The sequence below is a fragment of the Pongo pygmaeus genome, chromosome 9, assembly GCF_028885625.2.
Source record: "Pongo pygmaeus isolate AG05252 chromosome 9, NHGRI_mPonPyg2-v2.0_pri, whole genome shotgun sequence".
In the NCBI taxonomy this organism is placed as follows: Eukaryota; Metazoa; Chordata; class Mammalia; order Primates; family Hominidae; genus Pongo; species Pongo pygmaeus.
In genome coordinates this window covers 110,335,180-110,360,530 of record NC_072382.2, presented here as the reverse complement: position 1 = coordinate 110,360,530, position 25,351 = coordinate 110,335,180, and the positions used below count along the sequence as shown (strand labels likewise).

Here is a 25,351-nt window from a genome sequence, read left to right as displayed (position 1 = left end):
TTGAATTAATAAACCTACTTTATTCCAACATTACTCTGGTTTTAAACACACACACATATACACACACACAAATATATGGCATTATTTATAAAGCAAAAAATGATGAAAATAAACCTAAATGTCCAAAAGTAGGGACTTGCAATATGAACAATTACACAGCCACATAAATTAATTATAATGCAACTGTAAAAAAGGAATGAAGATTCTATCCATATATTGCTGTGGAGTGATGTCTAGGACACACTGTTAAGGAAAGAGGCAAGTGGCAGAATAGTACAGATAGTTTGGTACCATTTATCAGGGGGCTATACATTATATATCCATATATATGCCCACCCATGTGTGTCTGTGTGTACAGTGAAAGAAAAAAGGAGGGGGGACAGACAAACCAAAAACTACAAGTCAATTGGTTTTAGATATGACAAAGTTATGATCCATAAAGGGAAGAACTGATAAGTTGGACTTCATTAAAATTAAATGTTTCTGATCTGTGAAACACACTATCAAAAGAATTAGAAGATAAGCCACGGAATGGGAGAAAAATATTTGCAAAAAACATCTGATATAGGGCTGTTCTCCAAAATATACAAACAACTCTTAAAATTCAACAATAAGAACAGAAACATCCAATTTTAAAAGGGGGAAGGAGGCCAAAAATCTTAACAGACACCTCTCCAAAGAGGATATGTAGATAAAAAAAAAAAACCATATGAAAAGATGCTACACCAGCCTGGGCAACATGGTGAAACCCCATCTCTACAAAAAAATACAAAAGTTAGCTGGGCATGGTGGCATGTGCCTATTGTCCCAGCTACCTGGGAGGCTGAAGCAGGAGCATCAATTCAGCCCAGGGAGTTCGAGGCTGCAGTGAGCCATGATCATGCTACACTGCACTCTAGCCTGGGTGACAGAGTAACACCTTGTCTCAAAAAAAAAAAAAAAAAATTTAAAGATGATCCACATCACATGTCAACAGGCAAAAGTTAATTAAAATAATGATACGTCACTTCACACTTATTAGATGGCCGAAATCCAGAACAGTGACAACACCAAATGCTGGCAAGGATGTGGAGCCACAGGAACTATCCTTCACTGCTTGTGGAAATGCAAAATGATACTGCCAATTTGGAAGACAGTATAGCAATCCCTTAAAACCAAACACACTTGAGGCCGGGCGCAGTGACTCATGCCTGTAATCCCAGCACTTTGGGAGGCTGAGGTGGGCGGATCATGAGGTCAGGAGATCGAGACCATCCTGGCGAACACGGTGAGACCCCATCTCTAGTACAAAAAAAGTACAAAAAAAGTACAAAAAAAGTAGCCGGGAGTGGTGGCGGGCGCCTGTAGTCTCAGCCACTCGGGAGGCTGAGGCAGGAGAATGGCATGAACCCGAGGGGCGGAGCTTGCAGTGAAGGGAGATTACGCCACTGCACTCCAGCCTGGGTGACAGAGAAAGACTCCATCTCAAAAAAACATACTTTTAGTACCTGACCCAACTATCATGTTCCTTGATATTTACCAAAAAGAGTTGAAAACATATGTCCACCCAAAGATCTGCAAAAGGATGTTTATTGCAGCTTTATTCATAATTGCAAAAACTTGAAGGCAATCAAGATGTCCTTCAGTAAGTGAATGGATAAACTGTGGTACATCCAGACAATGGAATATTATTCAGTGCTAAAATGAAATGCGCTATCATATCACTCCATGAAAAGACATGGAGCAATCTTAAATGCGTAGTATTAAGTGAAAGCAACCAATACGAAAAGGCTACCATACTGTATGGTTCCAACTATACAACATTCTGAAAAGATGACACTATGGAGACAGTAAAAAGATCAGCGGCTGTCAGGGGAGATGAATAAATGAATAGGCAGAGCACAGAGGATTTTCAGGGCAGTGAATATACTGTGAAATACTGTAACAGTAGATATATGTTATTATAAATTTGTCCAAATCAATGGGCTGTACCACACCAAGAGTGAACCCTAAAGTAACAGACTTTGGGTGATAAGGATGCAAAAACACAGGTTCATCCATTGTAGCAAATGCACCACCATTCTAGCAAGAGTGTTGATAATGGCAGAGGCTGCATGGGGACAGCAGGTATATGGCAAATCTCTGTACCTTCCTTTCAATTTTGAGGTTAACCTAAAACTGCTCTAAAAAAACAGTCTTTAAATAAGAAATAGGCCATATCTATAAGGAATTATGGGAAACAGAATGAAGTTTTATAAAAGAGCAAAATGAAAACAATAAGCCCAAATATATATCAAGTTGATGACTTAATGACAAAGGAATTATTTCAAAGGAAATGCCTTTGAAGGAATTTGATTCCTACATCTTTACTGGGATGTCTATGGAAAAAAAGAGAAATGCAAAGGAATCTTAAACTTTTATAAGTAATCATGTTGTCCGTAATAATATTGGTATTATCCTGAAACTATTTTAGATATACTGACAGATGAAACAGAAGTCTTTAGGAAAGAATGTTTGGCAGAAGAGAAAAGAGATACATATTTTTTAAATGAGGCTTAATAAAAACCTTGTAATTCTAAATTTGATTTGTAATTATCAGCATGAACTCTTTTAAAAAGGCCTGTCCACTGTAAAGCTTAACACAATGACCGTGCCCGTTAGCACTTAGACTATGGTCTTTATATACCAGATCCTGCTAGAAGGATTTTAAAAGAACTGGAAATATATAAGATAAACTTAGAACACCAGAAAGCAAGGAATCCAAAGATTACTAAAATGTATCTGAAGAATCAAGATAATAACTTGAAGCATCTACTAGCGAAGTTTGGGATGACACAAGATGAATATTAAATATAAAAATTTCTATTGATTCAAGGACATAAAAAGATGTTTAATCTATGAGTTAAGTATCATTAATTCATCATTAATTATCATTAAATCTGAGTTCATTTTTAGTACACACAACCCCCACCCCCCACCAAAAAACAAATACTGCTAACCTTCAGAAAATACTAGGCAACCAACTCATTGGTGTTAAAGCATACATTCTAATATTCTGGCTTTCCTGTAAGAACTGTACCTCAGAATCACATAGTTCATGTGAAAGCTCTTTGATATGAAAGTATTTAAACTAATGAAGAAATAATAGAATTAAAATATCACAATTTTGCAAACCCTGATGAAATAATGGAGCTAGGCAATAATTTCTATCAGCTGCTAAAATTGCAGGGCTAAGAAGCTGCTTGTATCAGATTAACCCTTTGGCCTAGAATACCAACTATAAAAGCAGGAATTAACACAAAACAAAACAAAAAGACTGGCAGCATCTGAGAGCTACCAAGGCAGGTAGGACTTGAGGTGCTAAAGGAAAAAACAGAAATGGCCTGAGCCAAGCCCTCTGTTAACAACCTCACTTTTCTCCCCAAAAGCATTTGCTGATTGCAAGACAGGGGAGAAACAAGGTAGCAGCCTTAAGCCTAAACACGTCAGTCCCAAGTCCCAGAGAGAAGGAAAACTGAATCTAAAATTTTTCATACAATTTACCCTTGAGGAGCATGCCATCCCCTAAACAGAGCACAACATAACGCAAAATGAGGAAAAACAAGCAAAAACCAACCAACTGGGAAGCTACAGAACTGAGCAGAGATTCTGGCAGGGTCACAGTGCTATGAGGTTCACAACTTGCCAAGACAGAGGGGCCCTGGTAGATACCTCAGTCTTTTGGTTGAGACCCTGAGAAAGGCTATGCCCCATCTGTGAAGATTATACCCCAAGTCTCAGGACAAACCAGAAATAGGATAACCCCAGAGTCTAATTGCCAGGCTAGACCAGATCAAGACAACCTGACCTTAAGACATTTGCTAGCCAGAAAAAAAGAAAAAATTACCTTCAAAGGAACAAGAGAACTGTCAGATGACTTTAACAGAAATAATGGAACTTAGAGTATAACAAAGATGTCTTTGAACAGGAAAAAAAAAAACTGCCAAGATAGGCTTCAAAAAAAATTAAGATGAAATAAAGAGGTTTTCAGAAAGGTCAAAACGCTGTTTCACTAACAAGTATGCGCTAAAAAGGAAATTATCTGAGAAAAAGAAAAATTCTCAAGTGGAAGGGTGACAATACAAGAAGAAGAATTGGGTAAGTCTAAATAAATACTGATGTTGCAAACAGTGATAATAGTGGCTTATGGGGCTTAAGATACATGTGGAATTAAAATACTTAACAATGAAGACACAAAGGTAGGAAGAAGGGACCCAAATAATAATTAAATTAACTGTCAAAAGCAATTATCATACCAGATTAAAAATATGCTACTCACAAAGACAAATCTAAAAACATAGGGTATAAACAATGTAGAAAGTACAAGGATGGGAAAGGGATTCACCATGCAAATGCTAACTAAAAGAAAGTTGCTATAGGTAGGCTAATACCAAACTAGACTTAAAGTTGGCCAGGGGCAATGGCTCAGGCCTGTAATCCCAGCACTGTGGGAGGCCGAGGCGGGTGAATCACCTGAGGTTAGGAGTTCGAGACTAGCCTGGCCAACATGGTGAAACCCCGTCTCTACTCAAAATACAAAAATTAGGTGGGCATGGTGGTGGACACCTGTAATCCCAGCTGCTCGGGAAGGTGAGGCAGTAAAATTGCTTGAACCCGGGAGGCAGAGGCTGCAGTGACCCAAAATCACACCACTGCACTCCAGCCTGGGCAACAGAGCAAGACTCCATCTCAAAAAAAACTAGACTTTAAGGCAAAAAAGAATTAGTAAAGATAAAAAGAAACATTTTATAAAATGAAAAAACACCAGGAGTAGGGAAGTGTTTTGCTACTCGTATTACAAATAAATAATTAATTTATCTAAAGGGCTCCTCCAAGCCAATAAGAAAAAGGCAAAAAACCAAATCCAAAAAAGACAGACTGTCCACAGAAAATAAGCACATACATGCAAAAAAGAAGCATTTCATAATGACTAATGTTTCAAATTGACAATGCAATTCTAAATTTGTATATACCTAATAACATAAGCTCATGACATATCTCAAATTTGAAATTTTCATAATCCACCATAGAATTCAACTTGTCACTGAAAAACAGCAAATTGCTATGGCCCAAAGGCATATTCTCTCAAAAATAAAATCATTAGAAATACCAGTTGTCTATATATAACAACATAATGAAAACACTAGTATACTTTTTCTAAGTATGCTCTGACTTACAACTTCAGAAAGATCTAATTTTTCTTTAGTTGTTGTGTCCTTCACAATTTGAGAGTAGATACTCTCTAACACCTTAAAATATTCTTGATTATTATCTCTCCTGGTGTATGAACCACATTGATAAGCTACTAACGGGGAAAAGCTAACATTGACATTAGATGAAATTCCTAAGAGCATCTGCTTTTTTATGTTTCCTATAAATTTGGAATATTAGAATACTGCAGCCATTATCATATAACCTGAGGTTTTGTAAATTATGTCAATACATGTCTACCTTCCAAAATTTTTTCTGAAAATTTTGTCCACTACACTTTTACAAGTGATGGGACCAGGTTTCAAAAATCATTTGTGAAATAATATCAAAGTCTTTGTAGTTTTTTTCTAAAACTTTGTAATTTACAGAAAATAACCAACTCTTACCTACAGAAATTGGGGATAGGAAATAATAGGTACAAATTAAGTTGCATAAATTATGAAAGGTCTTAGAGACATCTAATGATTAAAAAAATTTGTCTGATGAATATTAAAAATAGGCTGGAGGCAAACAGAAAAAAGAGAAAAGTGAAAAATCCTAGACAGGCAGTCTTTACATTTTCAAGTTAATTGTTAATTGTCACAGAAATTTTCATAGCTATCTCAACTCTTTAAGAGATCAATGTCCACTCGAAAGTAAGCCAAGGAAAAAAAACTATACCTCACATATCTTACTATTCCATTCCCAAGCTCTTGAAAGTCAAAGATACCAGTACTCAGATTCCCCAAGATCACCTAGAAGCAAAGAATCTGGCCTCTTCGTCTCAGGCTTTTTAAATCCTAGACATATATTATACAAGGTCAAGATGGGCCTGAATACTCATATTTTCTCTATTTAAGGAATTTCCAGATAACACAATTCATTTTCCAGATCTATTTCTTTTTAGGCTAACATTTCAGAGCAAGAAGAAATAAAAATTTTAAGATATAAATAATAGAAGAGTTGAATTTACATTGCTATTTTCAACAAAGAATCCAACTTTATATTTACTGGAAAACATTTCTCCTGGAAGTCTGCAGTGATTCATACCAAATATATATGCTTCTAATTGTCATATAAAAATACAACTTAAAACATATTCCAGCTGGGCACAGTGGCTCATGCCTGAATGTAATCTCAACACTTTGGGAGGCCAAAGTGGGAGGATTGCTTGAACTCAGGAATTTGAAACCAGCCTGGGCAATGTAGTAAGACTTCAACTCTACAAAAAATTTTAAAATTAGCCAGGCACGGTGGTATACCCCGGTTGTCCCAGCTACTCAGGAAGCTGAAGCAGGAGGATTGTTTGAGCCCAGGAGGTCAAGGCTGCAGTGAGCTATAATCACACAACTGCACTCCAGCCTGGGTGACAGAGCAAGACCCTGTCTCGAAAAAATAGATAAATAAAAATTTCCCTAACTACTTGCATATCACAAACATACATACTTTTACTGTAACACATATACTTTACGCTCTAGTTTTTAGTGACACCAAGACAAAATAATAGTTGCTAGAATTTTAGACAGAAAGGTATTTTGCTAAATATTAATGCACTTCATAAAATGTGTTCCATAACACATTAGTACTGCATAATCCTGCTAAAAAGGATGATTCCGTACCCAAAAAATTTGGTAAATGTAGCAAGCTACATCCACCTCCCACTGCTTTGAACAATCACAATGTCCATGAAAATATTAAAGGTTGTGAGAAATAGAAATAAAACTGTTTCACTTTGACTCACCATTTGCTATTTCATCCCTTCTCCCTTCGTTTATTAAGAGATAGTGTTGGCAAATAGTAAAATACCTCTTAACATCTATGGAAAAACATTTGTTCCCCTCCCAGACCACATTTTGGGAAACGCTACATTCAAGTACCCTGACATTTAAAGATATATGCAGAATTTGGGTAATTTTAACTGGTATATTTACTATGCTTTGCATAACCAATAACGCATAGAATGTCTTAATTCCCAGAAAACAGATATTTAAAATACCAAATCCCAAAACTAAAAAAGTAAAAAACATTTATCTTGATTGACTCAAAGAGTACATACCTATATTTTGCTTTTTCATGAACCCAGACATACTCAGGGTTTTTCAAACTCAAGCGTGCAAGGTCCTTTACAGATTTAGTTTGTGTTGCTGAGAAAAGTAAAGTCTGACGTTTCTTGGGGAGATTTTCAATAATAGCATTCATGGTATCAGCAAAGCCCATATCCAAGATTCTATCTGCTTCATCAAGAACTGAAAAAGGAAAATGCAAGTTGAACTACCATATGTAAAATATACATTAGGCTAAATGCAACGGGGTATCCTGGACTGGATCCTAAAACAGAAAAAGAACATTAGCGGAAAAACTGGTAAAACCTGAATAAAGTCTGAAATTTATATGATGTAGCAATGTTAACCTTAGTTTTGATAAAAGTACCATGTCATGTAAAACATTAACACCAGGGGAAGGCCGGGCACAGTGGCTCAGGCCTGTAATCCCAGCACTTTGGGAGGCCAAGGTGGGCATATCACAAGGTCAAGAGGTCAAGACCATCCTGGCCAACATTGTGAAACCCCGCCTCTACTAAAAATACAAAAATTAGCTGGGCGTGGTGGTGCACACCTGTAGTCCCAGCTATCGGGAGGCTGAGGCAGGAGAATCACTTGAACCCATGAGTCGAGATCGTGCCACCGTACTCCAGCCTAGCAACAGAGCAAAACTGTATCAAAAAAAAAAAATTAGGGGAAACCAGCTGAAGGATAATGCAGGAACTCTCCACTGCAACTTTCCTATAAACCAAAAACATTCAAAGATAAAGTTGATTTAAAAATACACATTAGGTAGTATTCCCAAGCAAAAAAGAAAAAGTTCATTTAAAAAAATGCCAATTTGACCTTTCAAGTTATTAGAAGCAGGTGTTAAAAACTTTGGCATGGTCTAATACTAATGTGCCTAATTTCACATATAAGAGTACATATATTCTTCTGATTTTTTTAAGTCTACTTTTACTTTCTGGGTTTAGAGCCCAAATGCCAAAATGCTTCAGTAATGTTTAAGTTTGTTTTGAATCATAACGTTTATCTAAAATTTCTATCATAAAAATGTATAAGAGTTCTCTCCTAAGTCTGAGCTTTTTTTTTTTTTTTAATTAGAAATTCATTTGACTCACCTAACATTTGGAGGTCAGTAGCATGAAAAGATACTGTTTCATCCATGTGTTGAAGAAGCCGACCTGGTGTGCACACGAGTATATTTATGTTGTTGATCCTCTCAGCTTCGTGTTTCAGATCCTGAAAACAGTTATTTATTTTGATTACACAGACACATCACTCTCAGCAGCCTGCGTACCAAAGCTATAAAAGCCATCTGCATGTGGCATTTCATCACAACATTTTAGATACTCTTGGAAATAAACATAACTTTTCCCTTGTATTTCTGCAGCATATCCACATTTCTGGGCTAAATAAAAGTCTTTACGGGAAGACATAAGGAGCTCAGAGTTCTAAATTCTTATTCATACCCAGGATTTTGAGGCTAAGAAAAAAAACGATCAAATGAATACTCCAAGTCAGGATTTCCTATTTGGATCAGAACTGACATAAACTGGAATCACTCTCATTCTTTAATTCAGGACCCAGCGACATTGAACAGACTCTGACGCCGCTCAAGGACTGTACTTTGTGAACTGAAAAAAGCCGAGGTTCTCTCCTTGATACAAGAACCACTTCTCACAGTCCTGGAGGCGGGGGGAAAAAACAGAATGTTGTTAATTGTTCAAGTTAGGCAACAGGTACATAAGGGTTTGTGATGCTATTTTCTTCTTTTGTGCATGTTTGCATAAAAATGGAAGTATTTATCCTCACAGCCAAGAGATTCTAGCAGATACAGGCATTCTAGATGTGCTATAAGATAGAACAAAAGTGAGCAGCAGGTCTTATCTTGACCTACTATAAACATTTCTCTAAACAATCTACCTTCCTTTCTTCTGCTGCTGATGTAGCAATGCTCTGAATTATTCAGCCTCTTAGATAGATACCTTATTAAAAGATACTAGTTCATATACGGAAATATCTTTCCCAATGAATATCAACAAATAACTTTACAGGATTAGAGTAAATATGTCTTAGAGAGGCTAGTCAATTCAGATTCCCTGAGAAAAAAAAAATGGACTTTCTGGGCCTGCAAAATTGGCAACCAGATCGTAGATAGCAGCGACCACACCAAGGTGCTACTACCCCATGAGGCCCTGGTCTAGGTCAGTCTGTTTAGATGAAGTCTCTGCTGCCTCCGTCATCAGCCACAGTACTCCAGTATAGGTTACAGGAGGAAAGGAAGGACACAGACAAAAGGACAAACCTTTCCACCAATGATGAGACCAGCTGAGAAGTCATGATTCTTTCCTACTTTTCGGAGAACCTCAAAGGTCTGATAAGCCAGTTCTCTCGTAGGTGATATTATGAGAATCCCCAGCCCATCTGTTGAAGTCCACTGCAGGCGATATAAGGCTTCCAGCACCTCAAAAAGACAGCAAATTCATGTTCAGTAAGTCATCAGAAGTCAGCTTTTTGACCTGCATCTCAACCTTGCCCCTCCAAATCAAAGGGACCTTCCAAGTAGAAGGCATACCACTCAAGTTTTATCCAGTCCAAAGTAAATGATTTTGTTTATCTTCCATCAGAACCATCCACCCCAAACTCAGAGAAAAGGGAAAAGAAACCTCACAGTAGTTCAGCTGCTGCCAGAGCCATGCCATCAGGAAACTGGCTATCAGTGAAAGGTATGTACAACCCAAAGACCTTTACAACACACTTAGGAATAACATTTATCATTTTCTAAATAACCACACTAAAACTTTTGGCTGGGTGCAGTGGCTCACGCCTGTTATCCCAGAACTTTGGAGGAGGAGGCGGGTGCATCACTTGAGATCAGGAGTTCAAGACCAGCCTGGCCAATATGATGAAATCCCATATTTACCAAAAATACAAAAATCAGCTTGGCGTGGTAGCCCACATCTGTAATCCCAGCTACTTGGAAGGCTGAGGCAGAAAGAATCGCTTGAACCTGGGAGGCAGAGGTTGCAGTGAGCCAAGATTGTACCACTGCACTCCAGCCTGGGCAACACAGCATAACTTCGTCTCAAAAAAAAATAAAAATAAGTAAATAAACCTTCACCCATGTAGCTGCTGTAGCTATATAGTAACTGAATTAGCTAGCTATAGAGAGACATTTTTTTAAAGGGGGCAAAAACACACTAGGATTTAAGAGAAAAGTGGTTTTTGCAATATTTGGAACAAAAACTAAAATGCGATTTTTCTGGGTTATTTTATAGGAATGAAAAATTAGAAGACCAACATAACAGAGATGGAAGTGAAAGCCTAAGAAGCTCTACTGTTTTGCTGCCATAAAAGACCGATAGCAATGTCCCAGAAAATTCTCAACAAATGCCTAAAGCTCCTTAAACTGAGCATATTTCAGCTTTATCCTAAACAAGGTGGCAAGTATAAATGCCAATGGCAGGCTCACAAGGGGGAGAGCAGAAACTGTCTCCCACCAGTCCTACTACAGCACAGAACCACTTTAACCGCCATACTGGAGCACTCCACTTCCATCAAGAATGTAATGACTTGTCAAGGCACAATAGTTCACTCATTCAATAAGTTATTGAGTGCCTGCCGCATGCAAGGCACTGTGCAAGAACCTGGGGAAAATGGTGAGAACAGTCCGACACATGTGGCTCCTGTTTGATGAAGCTTGCATTCTAGCCAATCTACCATGAAATCTAACATGGAAACATCTCTTCATATAATTTGCATCTGGGCACAGAATGTTATAAAATTGTATAACAGACAGTCTGACCCAATGACAACGTACTTACTGGAACAAGAAAAGCCAAAGTCTTGCCAGATCCAGTTTTGGCCGCTCCAAGTACATCTTTACCTTGCAAAGCCAATCCAATGGTCTGCTTCTGTATCTCAGTCACCAAACGGTACTGAGCTTCTTGCAAACCTGGCAACATGGAGGGAAGGATTACACTTTAGAAGATCCCTATAGGATGGTGTTATAGGCTAAGTGAGTTGTCTCCCCCAAATTCCTATGTTGAAGCCCTAATGCCTCGTACCTCAGAACATGACTATATTTGGAGACAGGGCCTTTAAAGAGGTGATTAAGTTAGAGCCCCATAGGGGTGGGCTCTGATCCAACACAAACGGTGTCTTTATGAGAAGAAACTTGAACAAAGAGACACCAAGGATCCACATGCACAGAGGGAAAACCATGTGAAGAGGAGACAAGTTATTCTGTGATCCACCTACTCCACTCCTGGGTATAATCCAAAGGATATATTCATAAAACCAGTACTTTGAAAAGTATTTGTGCTCCCATATTCATTGCAGCATTATTCACAGAAGCCAAGATATGAAATCAACCTAAGTGCCCATGAATGAGTAAAGAAAATACGATACATGTTATATACATACACACACACACACACACACACACACACACACACACACACACGGAATATGACTCAGCCTTTAAAAAGGAAATCCTGTCATTTACAACAACATGGATGAACCTGGAGGACCTTATGTTAACTGAAATAAACCAGGCACAGCAATAAAGATGCCACATAATCTCACTTATATGTAGAATCTAAAAAAGCCAAATTCATAGGAGCAGAGGGTAGAATGGTAGTTACGAGAAGCTGGGGGAAGTAAGGAGAGTGGGAAGATGTTCATCAAAGATACAAAATTTCAGTTAGGAGGAAGAACTTCAAGAGATCTATTGTAGGCCAGGCGTGGTGGCTCACGCCTATAATCCCAGCACTTTGGGAGGCCAAGGCAGGCAGATTCCTTAAAGCTCAGGAGTTCAAGACTAGCCTGGGCAACATGGCAAAACTCTATCTCTACAAAAAATTTTTAAAAGTTAGCCAGGCACGGTGGCATGCACCTGCAGTTCCAACTACTCAGGAGGCTGAGGTGGGAGGATCACTTGAACCCAGAAGGCTGAGGATGCAGTGAGCTAAGATCACACAACTGCACTGCACCCTGGGCGATAGGGCAAGATCCTATCTTAAAAAAAAAAAAAAAGAGAGAGATCTATTATATATCATGGTGGCTATAGTTAATTAAAATATACTGAAAAAAGAAAAATTACTAAGTAGATTTTAAGAGTTCTAACCACAAAAGGATGAGGTAATATTAGCACATATATAATTAGTTTGATTTAGCCATTCCACAGCATATACATATTTCAAAGCATCATGTCATACACTGCAAACATATACAATTTTTTTTTTTTTGAGACGGTGTCTCACTCTGTCGCCCAGGCTGGAGTAGAGTGGCATGAACCCGCCTCCCGGGTTCAAGCGATTCCCCTACCTCAGCCTGTAGCTGGGATTACAGGCGCCCGCCACCACACCCAGCTAATTTTTGTATTTTTAGTAGAGACGGGGTTTCACCACGTTGGCCAGGCTGGTCTCAAACTTCTGACCCTGTGATCCACCCACCTTGGCCTCCCAAAGTACTGGGATTACAGGCATGAGCCACCATGCCTGGCCAAATATATATAATTTTTATGTATCCAAAAATAAAAAGGCAGCAAGAGGGCATCCATCTGCAAGCCAAGGAGGCCTGGAACAAATCCTTCCCTTATTTTGCCTTAAGAGGAAACCAACGCCGCCAACATCTTGATCCCAGACTTCCAACTTCCACAACTGTGAGAAAATCAGTCTCTGTTGTTTAAGCCACCCAGTTTGATATTTTGCCATCTCAGCCCTAGCAAACAGATACAAAGGGTGTCGCATCTTGGTTTGTTTCCTTGCTTACTTTAACTAACAAAATTAGATTTCATTTTATTCAGAGGTTGCTGGAATCTTGTTTTTCTTTTAATTAGTCCAGAAAGAATGAGAATAACGTACTGTTAAAACTTGAATATTGCTTATTTTCATTGGTTTTCATGATATCAAAATTTGCCAAAATAAGATTTTTCAGGCTAAACTCTATAAATCTTCTCCCATTTATCAAAAATGCCAAGAAATCCAATAACACATCCCAAGATCACCATATACTTACCTTTCAATGTTTTTTTGGACAAGGGAAAATCTGAAAATCTTGTGATTTCATTTACATTTATCTGGAAAAAAAAGAAAAAGGAATCAGGGTAATTCGTTTGTTTCACGACACAGCCATTTTTTCTCTACATTGTATTGCCCGGCTCATCCTTGGTAATTCAGGGTTGAATTCAATCATCGCTTCTAATTAAGAGCCATCATTCCTTCTGCAAGGAAATATGCCCTGAAGAGGCTGTCCCTGAATCGAATATACATTTGTAAGCATTTCAATTGGTAAGGAAAAAAAAGTCACCCAATACACACACACGCACACACACCACACATATTACTACCTGACCTCCAAAATGTTGAACACAGTAAAGCATCACCAACCACATCAATTTTAGGAAGAAAATTTACTTCCTATCATCCTTTAAGGGATATCAATTTAAGAAACAAGGACAAAATTACTACAAACGACAGATCACAATGAAAATAGTTCTATACACACAATTTGGAAAAAAGAGTGAAATTAGCTGGAGAAATATTTCTTGTTAGCACAATCCTTTCAAAGTTTTAACCATAAATCAGTGGCCTATGAAATCCAACCTGATAACTATTCATTTTGGGGTTACTGAAGGAGCAGTATTATTTCAACATAGTCAGGGGAAATGTCTGTCATGCTTTGAAGCCACAATAAGTAACATTTTGCTAACTTTACATTATTCAAGTATTCATTACTGATGTTCTTTATTAGCACAAACCCAATTTTCTGAATTTCATTTCAGCTGCTCAGGAGAATTATTTTATTACAGATGCTGAAGGCAGGAACTACTGCTCAATTCTGGAAATATGCTGCCAAATTATACATGATTCGCAAAAGGAAAAAGCTGCATTTGTATGGTTCATTTATTTAAATTACACTCTAGGCAGTAAAAGGATGACAGTTGTATTTCATTTTACAATCTACACATCTTTCCTATGATTCTGAACATAGCCCAGGCAGTGTTTACTCTGTGCCCTCAAATGCTGAAAATACAAATATTAAAACATTGTCTTAATCCCTACAAATCATTTCAGATATCACTGGAAAGGAGGCAGAATCAGTGTACCAGCATTAGAAGAATGGTTTATTCAAATAACATACTGTCCCAGCAAGGAACCTCAATTAGAAGATAATCTTCCAAACAAGGCATTAAAATAATTAGGTGTGGTCCACTCTTGCATTCGTGGTATTATCAGCTAAAAAGCTGTTTTCAAAGGGAATGGAATGCCTACAGAAGGAGGCAGGCTGCCAACACACTCTTCAATCCCCAGCAAGAGACATAGTACAGGCAAAGCAAGCTCCTCAAACAAAACATTGCACAGCACATCTATCTTCCTAAAGTCAGTTAACCTCCTGGAAGGAAAGTTTAGAAGAATGAAACTGCTCCAACACTCTTCAATCAAGCATTACAACAGAAACCTATATACCATATTCTTTTTCTTTTTTTTTTTCAAGACGGAGTCTCGCTGTGTCGCCCAGGCTGGAGTACAATGGTGCAAACTTGGCTCACTGAAAGCTCCGCCTCCCAGGTTCACGCCATTCTCCTGCCTCAGCCTCCCAAGTAGCTGGAACTACGGGCACCCGCCACCATGCCTGGCTAATTTTTTCTGTATTTTTAGTAGCCACAGGGTTTCATCATGTTAGCCAGGATGGTCTTGATCTCCTGACCTCATGATCCGCCCGCCTCGGCTTCCCAAAGTGCTGGGATTACAGGTGCCATATTCTTTAAAAGAAGACGAAGAAAAGAAAATTTTGATTCTGTTGATGTTCTGAAATAGGGCCCAGCAAACTACAGCCTACAGGCCAAATCCAATTTGCTGCCTATTTTAGTAAGTAAAGTTTTATTCGAGCACAGCTACAATAATTCATTTATTGTCTATGTAGTTGTTGCAGAGACTGTATGGACCATAAGGCCTAACACAGACTATCCAGCCCTTTACAGAAAAAGAGTTTGCTGACCCTGCTCTAGATATTCTGTTATATTCCAAGGATTACATAGCAGCCACAGCAGGAGATGGCTACGGTTCCTACAAAGAAAATAACCCAGCCGGACACAATGGCTCACGCCTGTAATCCCAACACTTTGGGAGGCCAAGGCAGGCGGATCACCCGGGGTCAGGAGTTCAAGACCAGCCTGGCCAACATGGCGAAACCCTGTCTCTACTAAAATTACAAAAATTAGCCAGACGCAGTGGCGTGTGCCTATAATCCCAGCTACTTGGGAGGCTGAGGCAGGAGAATCGTTTGAACCCAGGAGGCAGAGGTTGCAGTGAGCAGAGATAGAGCCACTGCACTCCAGCCTGGGCCACAAAGCGAGACTCCACCTCAAAAAAATAACTCTTTCCCCTTCCCTTTATCCCTTTCTTAGGGGGGAAAAATCACTTCCATCTCCATAATACTCATACTCAGTCTACAAATCTGTCTCACTATTTTTCTGAATTCAGGGGAGAGATATTTCAGGGATGGTCCTTATTAAAGGCTTCCCAGGGCTGTTGGAAAAGTTGAACAGTGGAGAAGGAGAAAAGGGTGACACTTGACCATCCTCTTATACTTCTCGCAACTCTCTGGTAACGCCTATTTCTCGCTAAAGTGAATAATGCCTGATGAAAAAAGCATTGAAACGTCCTAGAATGCTCCATCTATTGCCATCAAGAGAAGAACAGCAAACTGCCTCAACTACACCAGACCAAATTTTGATTAAAAAAAAAAAAAATTCAGGATTTGAATGCAGTCTCTACACAGTACAGCTAATTACAGTCTAAATGAATCCCAGGTGCAAAGAGTCATTCAGCAATAGTGAAAACAGCTGCTGAACTAACACAGCTAGCTCGACATTTCTCAGTGAGCCTCAATCCCTAGTTTTCCAGCAGCCCCTCCAACATACACCACCCCTTAGAAATACACCACTCTCCTGCTGTGAGAAGCATAGTTGACTGACAATGCCAGCTGTGCCTCCTGTAGACCCACCATGAAAAAGCCATGCTTCCCCCGGGCTGCTCCTAGTCAATGGCGGGGCTCAGTAGTACTACTGCAGGCCCGGGGATTCCTCTGATGAACAATTTTGGATCAGTGACTCCCCATCAGCCTGGCTGAAGCTTTCTTGGAACTGTGCTGCAGTCTGAGACTCTTCCTACCTGCTCCTCCTTCCATCCTTCTCTCCTTTCCTTCTCTACTCCTGTTCCCTCTCCTTCAGCCTTCACGGACATTCCCCCTCCTGTGCCTGTAACTCCTAAGGCTCCAGTTCACCCAATCTCATTTTGTCATCTGCCTCTCAAAGGACCCAAGACCTAGACTCTACCAACAGTCTCCAGTATCCTACCTGATCTCTTACCCTCCAACCTTTACAGCTCGGATATATTCTCTCTATACAGAGTCCCACCACATACTTCCCATGGCTTCCAGACAAAGTCTTTGAGCGTGGCCTTTGTATAAATTTCCTACTGTTACTGTAATAAATTACCACAAACAGTGGCTTAAACCAACACAAATATATTACCTTAGAGCTCTGGAGGTCAAAAGTCCACAATGGGTTTCACTTGGCTAAAATCTAGGTGGCAGCAGAGCTGCGTTATTTTCTGATGACTCTAGGGCAGAGTCCATTTCCCCGCCTTTTCCAGCTTCTAGAGGCTGCCCACATTCCTAGGTGGTGACCCTCTTCTGTCTTTAAAGTCAGCAACAGACTCCAAGTCTTTCTCACATCACATCACTCTGACACTGACTTTTCCGCCTCCCTCTTCCACATCTAAGGACACCTGTGATTACATTGGGCCCACCTAATCCAGGATAATCGTCCTACTTTAAGGTCAGCTGATTAGCAACCTTAATTACCCCTTACCATCTAACATATTCACAGGTTCCAGGTATTAGGATGTGGACACTTTAAGAAGCCAATATACTGCCTGCTGCAGCCTCCAATGTCATCACAGTCCAACCTTCTTCTCGAACCCATCTGAAGCCAACTCAGGAATGCATGCAACACTCCAAGGAGCATTTCCTCCCTCAAAGAATGCCATGCATTTTCACCTCTCTGTATTTCCCCATGTTCCCTCCACCTAGAACATCCTTGCCAATCTTTTCTATCTGATGAACTCATCATTCAAGAACTAGCTCCACCAGGCACAGTGGCTCACACCTGTAATCCCGGCACTTTGGAATTACAGGTGGGCAGTTCGCTTGAGCACAGGAGTTCAAGACCAGCCTGGGAAATACAGTAAGACTCCATCTCTACAAAAATTACCAAAAAAATTAGCCAGGCCTGGTGGCATGCACCTGTGGTCCTAGCTACTCAGGAGGCTGAGTTGGGTGGGTCACTTGAGCCCAGGAGGTCAAGGCTACAGTGAGCCATGATGGTGTCACTGTACTCTAGCCTGGGTGACACAGTGAGACTCCATCTTAAAAAAAAAAAAGCTTAGCTCCACTCTTGGCAACTGCAAACCACTGGACAGTTTGTATGCACCACAATGAGATCTGCTAAGACTGAGATGCAGGGGATGAAATCCAGCCCACATCAGCTCCCCAAGCCAGACCTGAGGCTGCAACCACCAGGAGGAAGGGAAGCATACCTAGAGGAAGCATGTTTTTTGTAATGCATCTGACCAGAAGGAGCTCAGTATAGGATAACTCAACTTCCCCTAATTACACCATCCTCTAACTCCACAGCACTGAGGTACATGTTACAAACTTACTATTATAACATTTTATACATACTAATATAACATGTGTCAAACTGTATCAACCCCTACATGCCCAGGTTCCCTAGGGACTTGGGCATGTATTTTTTTTCCATGTATACGCACACCCGCCTAGACAAGCGCCTGTCAAATTGTTTTAAAAGGTTTCGGAATCAAATTGTTCAGTAGTTCACCAGTGAAGCTACTGAGCACCACCTGTGTACCATGGCTATGTAGTAAGTTTTATGTACAATGCTACCACCTGAGGAGCCACATAGTGAGGGCCTGCACCTTGTTTACCTAGAGAATGATAAGCCTGCTATTCAAATAATTATATCCTAGTATTGCTAACCTTGACAACTGATTTCACACTGCATTTATTTCTCGACCAAATCTTAAGAAAATATTTCTAAAATTAAAGAAGTAAAACAGAGCAATGCTTAGCAGGGGAAAAAGCTGCTCCTTCAACAGTGAAACAAATGGGATTTAAATAAATGCAACGCAGTAAAGCATACTGGTTTGGTGCACTGGTATCAGACTACCTGGCTTAGAGCTCCTTTTTTACTTCCTAGCTGTTTAACCTTACACAAATTATTTAACCTTGCTGTGCCTTAAAGTTGTCTCACCTGTATAATGGGAACAATTTCACAGGGTTATTTGTGGTGAGTATACGGAAAGCCAGCATGCATAAAAGTCTGATAAATGTTCACAATTACTACTGAAACAAGAAACAAAAAAAAGAATAATCCAATGCTGCCAACCAGAGCAAAGCCACCTGGGAAACGTCTAGTCTTATAGCAAACAACATCCAAACACTGACTGAGCACCTACTCAAGGACAAGCACTGTGCTACCAGACTGGGGAGTGCAAAGATGAGTGTATCACTGGTTGCTGACCTTGAATGGTTCATGGTCTAGTAGGAGAGGTTTTTTTTAAAAGTTAAAGAAGCCAATCATCGCAGACAGTTGATAAATGTTGTCATAAAGGTATCTACAAAATGCTACAGATGCACAGTAGCCCTAACTCGGCCAGGGGAGGTGATGAAGAGAAGTTTGCACTAAATCTTGAAGGAAGAGTACCTTTCCTTAGAGTGGGCAGATGGGTATGCTCACTGCACACAGTGGAAACATCAAGTACCAGGATGAGAAGCACAAGAAGCATGCACAATTCACAAAACTGCAAGCTGTTCCTTCATATATGCCTATCATGTACCACTTGGTGTAAACACATTATCTCATTTGGGCCTTACAACACTCTGGGTGGCTAATAACTTCTGTTTTTTGAAAGAAGAAACTGAGACTTAGAGGGGTGAAGAAACCTGGCTAGCCAATACCTGAAAAGAGTGAAATTTAAACCAGGTCAGCCTGACCACAAATAACTTACTCTGCAGCAGACTAGAACATGTTGACACGCTGTATTTGACAATTTTTCTAAAAGTAAAGGAAGGGCTCTAATCGGCAGTAAAATGATTAGATCTTCATCTTGGAAAGAATCATTCTAGCAGAAGTATAGAGGATAAATTAAAAAGGTTTAAGGCCTAGGGGACAAACCCCATCAGCCACCTGTTTCACTAATTAAAGTTTTACCGAAAAACAACACCCATTCATTTAAGTATTTCTATGGCAGCTTTTGTATTACAAGGGAACAACTGAGTAGTTCCACCCTTAGGACTACAAAGCTGAAAACATTCACTATCATTTACAGAGAAAGTTTGCTGAAACTTTCAGTTTCAGTAAAAAAAAAAAAAAAAAAAACTGATCCCTGTTGAAAGCAATATTTACTATAGTAATCCAGGCAAGAGATGATGGGGGCTGAAGACAATGCAGTAGGGGTGAAGAAGCATTTAAAAATGTAAGCAGAACAGATCACCAGTGTGACTGACTGGATATAAGAGTAGATAAGAGAGAAGTACCTAAGACTGCTCCTAGGTTTCTAGCTCTACGGTCTGCTCTACGGTGGAGCTAGGATGTGGTGCTAAAAATGATCCCAACTTATGTCTGTGTATTAACTTCTGGAAGGGATGAATGTTACCTTACATGGCAAAAGTGACTTTTCAGATGTGATTAAATTAAAGATCTTGGGATGGGGTGATTATCCTGGATTATCTGTGTAGGCCCTAAACGCAATCGTTAAGCGTCCTTATAACAGAGGAACAGAGATAGACTGACACAGGAGAAGGCAGAGACTGGAGTTATGCAGCCACAGGCCAAGGAATGCCAGCAGCCACCAGAAGCTACAAGAGGCAAGAAACAGATTCTCCCCTAGAACCTCTGGAGGGAGCAAGTCCCTGCTGACACCTTGATTTTGGCCCAGTGAAACTGATTTCAGACGTGTGGCCTCCAGAACTGTGACAGGGTAAATCTCTGTCGTTGCTGGGCTTGTTTTTTTGTTTGTTTGTTTGTTTGAGACAGAGTCTCACTCATATCACACAGTCTGGAGTGTAATGGCGCGATTTCGGCTCACTGTAACCTCTGCCTCCCGGGTTCAAGCGATTCTCTAGCCTCAGCCTCCTGAGTAGCTGGGATTACAAGCACCAGCCACTACGCCCAGCTAATTTTTTTGTATTTTTAGTAGAGGCGGGGTTTCACCATGTTGGTCAGGCTGGTCTCGAACTCCTGACCTCAAGATCTTTGTTGTTTTAAGCCACCAAGTTTGTGGTAATTTGTTACAATGGCAACCTTAGTTCCAAGAATTTTCCATCCATCTGTTAAATCCCTGATGGTACTGCACTAGAATGGGGCTGAGAAGCTGAATGATGTGGGTGAAGACCAACAAACATGGGATTTAGGGAAAGGGAAAAGAGGAATCCACAGACCTGTGGAGTCTGGAGGTTGGGGGGAGAAGTCAGGAGGTCAAAGTGATCCTTACAGGTATACTCATCTGGGAACACCAACTACAATGTGGGGATGATAGGTGACAGAAACAGACCAGCGGTCCAGCTTTTCTAGGCCAATTCTTGGATGGGGACATGAAGCCTGTGGAGAAAATGAGGTGGGCACAAGAAGGAGCATAGATGATGTTGAGACATGCAGCCTGGCTTCATGGTTAAAAGCAAAGGCTTTGGGATTAGAAGGGCATGGATCTAGCTTCCAATTCCACACCACCTACTAAGCGTGAAAGATTCGGACAAGTTTCATTCCTCTTAGAACCTCAATTATCTCATCTGTTAAACAGGATTATTAATATCCATACCTCAGATCAAGTCAAACAATTACTGTAAGCACATGGTGAGTGCTTAAAAATGTAGGTGTCATTATTACCATTATTGTCATCAGTATTATTAATATGAATATGACTGTAGCTATGACAGCATTAGTCTCCCTACCCTTAGGTACGGCCGCATTTCTATCATTTTTTTAGGAACAGTGTGGCAAGCAGAAGAGTGGCCAGAACGGTGCAGAGGTTTGAGCTGTGGCACCTGGCGTGACCTCTCATTCCCGGCCGGGTCCCGGTGACAGATCCGCCGCCTCCACTCTGCAACTCCTCGCCGCAGTGAGACGCTGCCCCGCTGCTGGCCGGCCCGAGCCCCCTCCCCAGCGCCGGCCTCACCTTTTCATAGTTCTGCATGAGGCGGCTGATACTCTCGCGCTCGACCTGCCATTCGGGTTTCTTCAGTTGCTTCCTCAACTGCTTCTTTTTGTTCTGCCTATGGCTGTGTTTTTTCTTCCAGCGATTGAAGCTCCGCACCGGGTCGGGTCGGGCTCCCGAACCCGGAGAGTCGGCAGTTTTGCCCATTGCGGTGGCGGCGACAGCTCGGATCAACCCCAGACACGAGACACCTAAGGCCAGACTCACGGAACCAGCATGGGACAAACGCACAGAGGCGCATGCGCGAACCCAGAAGCCCGCCCCCGAGCTTTTGAAACCGGGGCGCGCGCCAATGACGTTAAGGAAAAGGAGGGCTTTGATTGGTGAAGTGGCTCCTGCTGGGAGGAGCAGTCTGGGAAAACGGGGGCGAAGCACTCCAAGGAAGGGGGCGAGCTGAGCGGCGCCGGGATCACGCCGGCTCCTTAAAAAAACGCATGCGCACTGTTGTCGTTACTATGGTGACGTCATACACTGACCCTTTAAGGGCTATTAACACGTTCGCTCCAGGTTCAACTTTGCTAAGCGTTCGTGAGTATGTGTGTAAACACATACAATCTGTGAATGACAACTGTGACCCTCGTTTTGCACTTTTCGGGCCAACGAGCCAAAAGATTTGCCCAGAAGTAAACAGCTAGTTAATGACTTCTGATTTCCATCCGTGGTGGTTGTACTTCCTCAGGAATAAAAATGAATATTCTGTATTCTTCATATGCCCCTCTGGGTTTTCCTTTTCTTCTGGGCCCCTCAGACTCTAGCTGCAACAGCAAGGAAACTGGAATGGAATCAAATTGAATTTGCCTTAAAATGCTTTTATGGAGACAAAATGATAACTAAACGTAAGGAAGTAGGTAATGGAGGCCGGGCACGGTGGCTCACGCCTGTAATTCCAGCAATTTGGGAGGTCGAGGTGGGTGGATCAGTTGAGGTCAGGAGGTCGAGACCAGCCTGGCCAATATGGTGAAACCCTGTCTCTGCTAAAAATACAAAAATTAGCCAGGCGTGGTGGTGCGCACCTATAATCCTAGCTACTCGGGAGGTTGAGGCAGGAGAATCGCTTGAACCTCGGGCGCGGAGGTTACAGTGAGCCGAGATCACCCCACTTCACCACAGCCTGGGCGAAAGAGTGAAACTCCGTCAAAAAAAAAAAAAAAAAAAAAGGAGGTAATAGAAAAGTTATTGCAAGTTGGACATTTAAGTGGACTGGCTTTCAATGAATTGAATTTTTTGACACATTTACCTACAGCCTCCAGGAAAACACCGGATGTGGGTGGGAGACCTCAGTTGTGGCAAAGGAAATTGGAAAATTGAGTTCAAAGTTCACAGGCAGAATTTTGGGCCCTCAAATTTCCTTTCCAACCCCATATATCCAGATCACTACTCTCATCCTCCAAACAGGACATGGCTTATTGGAAGGGAGTGAGGACAGGAGGTGAACCAGAGAATTTCCACACTCAGGGACACTAGATGTGGTAGACAGTAAAGCTCAATAAGGAGTGATTATATAAAAGTATATATACATCCTCAAAAAATTAAAAATAGAACTCCACGTGAGCCAGCAATTTCACTTCTGGGTATGTATAGCCAAAATAATCGAAAGCAGGGTCTCAGATATTCGCATACCATGTTCACCACAGCACTGTAGCTAAAATATGGAAGCAACCCAGGTGTCTATCAACTGATGAATGAGTAAACAAAACATAATATGTACCTAAAATGGAATATTATTCAGCCTTCATAAAGAAGGAATTTCTGACACATGCCACAACGTGGATAAACTTTAAGAATATTAAGCTAAGTGAAATAAGCCAGTCACAAAAGGACAAATACTATATATGGTTCTATTTATATGAGGTATTTAGAGTTGTCAAATGATAGAGAAAGTAGAATTGTGGTTGCCAGGGACTCAGGGAGGGGCCAACCAGGGGGCTACTGTTTAATCAGTGCAGAGTTCCAGTTTGGCAAGATGAAAAGAGTTCTGCAGATTGGTTCCACAACAATGAGAATGTATTTAATGCAACTGAATTGTATACTTACAAATGGCTAAAATGGTAAATTTTATGTGATGCGTATTTTATTACATATGTATACCACATATGCATACCTACAGAACAATAAGGCCCTCAGCTATAACTCACTTTTTTCCTAAAACTGTAGGAGTCAGGCATGTATGCACCCCAGGCAAGAAACTGGAAGGTTCAACTCTAGGAAAACTGAATGTCCAAGAGAAAGACCTCAGTATAATAACATCTAGGGGCCAGGCACGGTGGCTCGCAGCTATAATCCCAGCACTTTCCGAGGCCAAGGTGGGAGGACTGCTTGAGCCTGGAAGTTCAAGACCAGCTTGGGCAACATAGTGAGACCTTGTCTGTACCAAAATTCAAAAAAATTAGCCGAGCTTGGTGGCACACACCACCAAGAAACTAGGGGGCCAAGGCAGGAAGTTCACTTGAGCCTACAGAAGTCAAGGCTGCGGTAAGCCCTGATACTGCCACTGCACTCCAGGCTGGGCGACAGAGCCAGACTCTGTCTCAAAAAAAAGAGAGAGAAAGAAAAAAGACATTTTGGCAGCAGCCAAATAAATGACAAGTCACTAACCACCCCCTTGCTCTTTAGTGAAACTTATCAGTTAATAAGCCCTCCATTCACTCATTTCTAATCAGCCTTATTCTTAAATATGGGAGAATAACCAAAGACTAACAAATATTTTAGGAAATCCTTTAACTTAAAAGTTTTAAGCCAAAATTAGTAAACTAATGCAGAGAGCAAAATAGGCCTTCAAAAAAATTACTATCAATATTCTTAGGAAAATAAGGCCTCATATCCAAGAAATAAGAACAGGGAATACTCAGAGAACAAAACAAAACTCTCCATAGAAGTCATTTTGTTTGTTACATAAATCAAATTGTTAACATAAAATAGTGGAAAATTCAAATTTTAGTCAACAGAACTCAATATCACATTCCAAAGTCATTAGGATTTAATAATTTGTGATGAAAATAGTTCATATATTGATCACTTAAAATGACAGCTTTATGATGGTTTCTATGCTTAGTTGCTCCAATACCTTGTTTTCTGTGGAAATGACCCCTAGATAGGCTTCCAATTGTGATATTGAGGACATTAAATATGTTTTAACATATTTTAAGACTATATTCTCCACTGCCAACCAATATTCACAAAGATCCTAAAGAACTAAAAAAAAAAAAAATTTGGAAATGTGCCTGGTAACTACTGCTATTAATACAAATACAGGCAATACTCCATAGGGGAGGGAGGGTCATACTAAAATTTAGGGAGAAAATGTAATATTTGGCCGGGCATGGTGGGTCATGCCTGTAATCCCAGCACTTTGGGAGGCGGAGGCAGGTGGATCACCTGAGGTCAGGAGTTCGAGACCAGCCTGGCCAACATGGTGAAACCCTGTCTCTACTAAAAATACAAAAATTAGCCAGGCGTGCTGGCGCGTGCCTGTAATCCCAACTACTCAGGAGGCTGATCCAGGAGGATCACTTGAACCTGGGAGGCAGAGGTTGCAGTGAGCCAAGATCGCACCATTGCACTCCAGCCTGGGTGACAAAAAAAAAAAGAAAAGTAATACTTGTAGTTCATCATACATTGATACCCCATCTAATATTATCCATCGCTTAGTTTCTATTTGTAAGTTTTCAACAGTTTATCATCATAATTATTCAAATTGCACGTCTCAAAAAGTCTGAAAAGATCATTATATTCTTTCAGTGCTTTAAAACTTTTTTAAAAGATTATCTGGTTGAGCAAGATAATAATGGTAGTGAT

At 40.5% G+C, this 25,351-nt stretch overlaps 1 protein-coding gene across 1 annotated transcript in view; it reads right to left on the bottom strand.

Annotated features, from left to right (window-relative positions):
- DDX10 (DEAD-box helicase 10) overlaps positions 1-22,811 on the bottom strand; it is a 285,778-nt gene extending 262,967 nt beyond the window's left edge. Inside the window, exons 1-7 of the mRNA XM_054438369.2 lie at positions 22,794-22,811; positions 21,518-22,311; positions 13,275-13,335; positions 11,078-11,208; positions 9,559-9,717; positions 8,372-8,492; positions 7,265-7,454 (exon numbers count right to left, since the gene is read on the bottom strand). Of these exons, the coding sequence (XP_054294344.2) occupies positions 7,265-7,454; positions 8,372-8,492; positions 9,559-9,717; positions 11,078-11,208; positions 13,275-13,335; positions 21,518-21,703 (848 nt within the window). The 5' untranslated portion in view covers positions 21,704-22,311; positions 22,794-22,811. The remainder of the gene's footprint in view (positions 1-7,264; positions 7,455-8,371; positions 8,493-9,558; positions 9,718-11,077; positions 11,209-13,274; positions 13,336-21,517; positions 22,312-22,793) is intronic.
- Between the last annotated feature and the right edge of the window lie 2,540 nt (positions 22,812-25,351).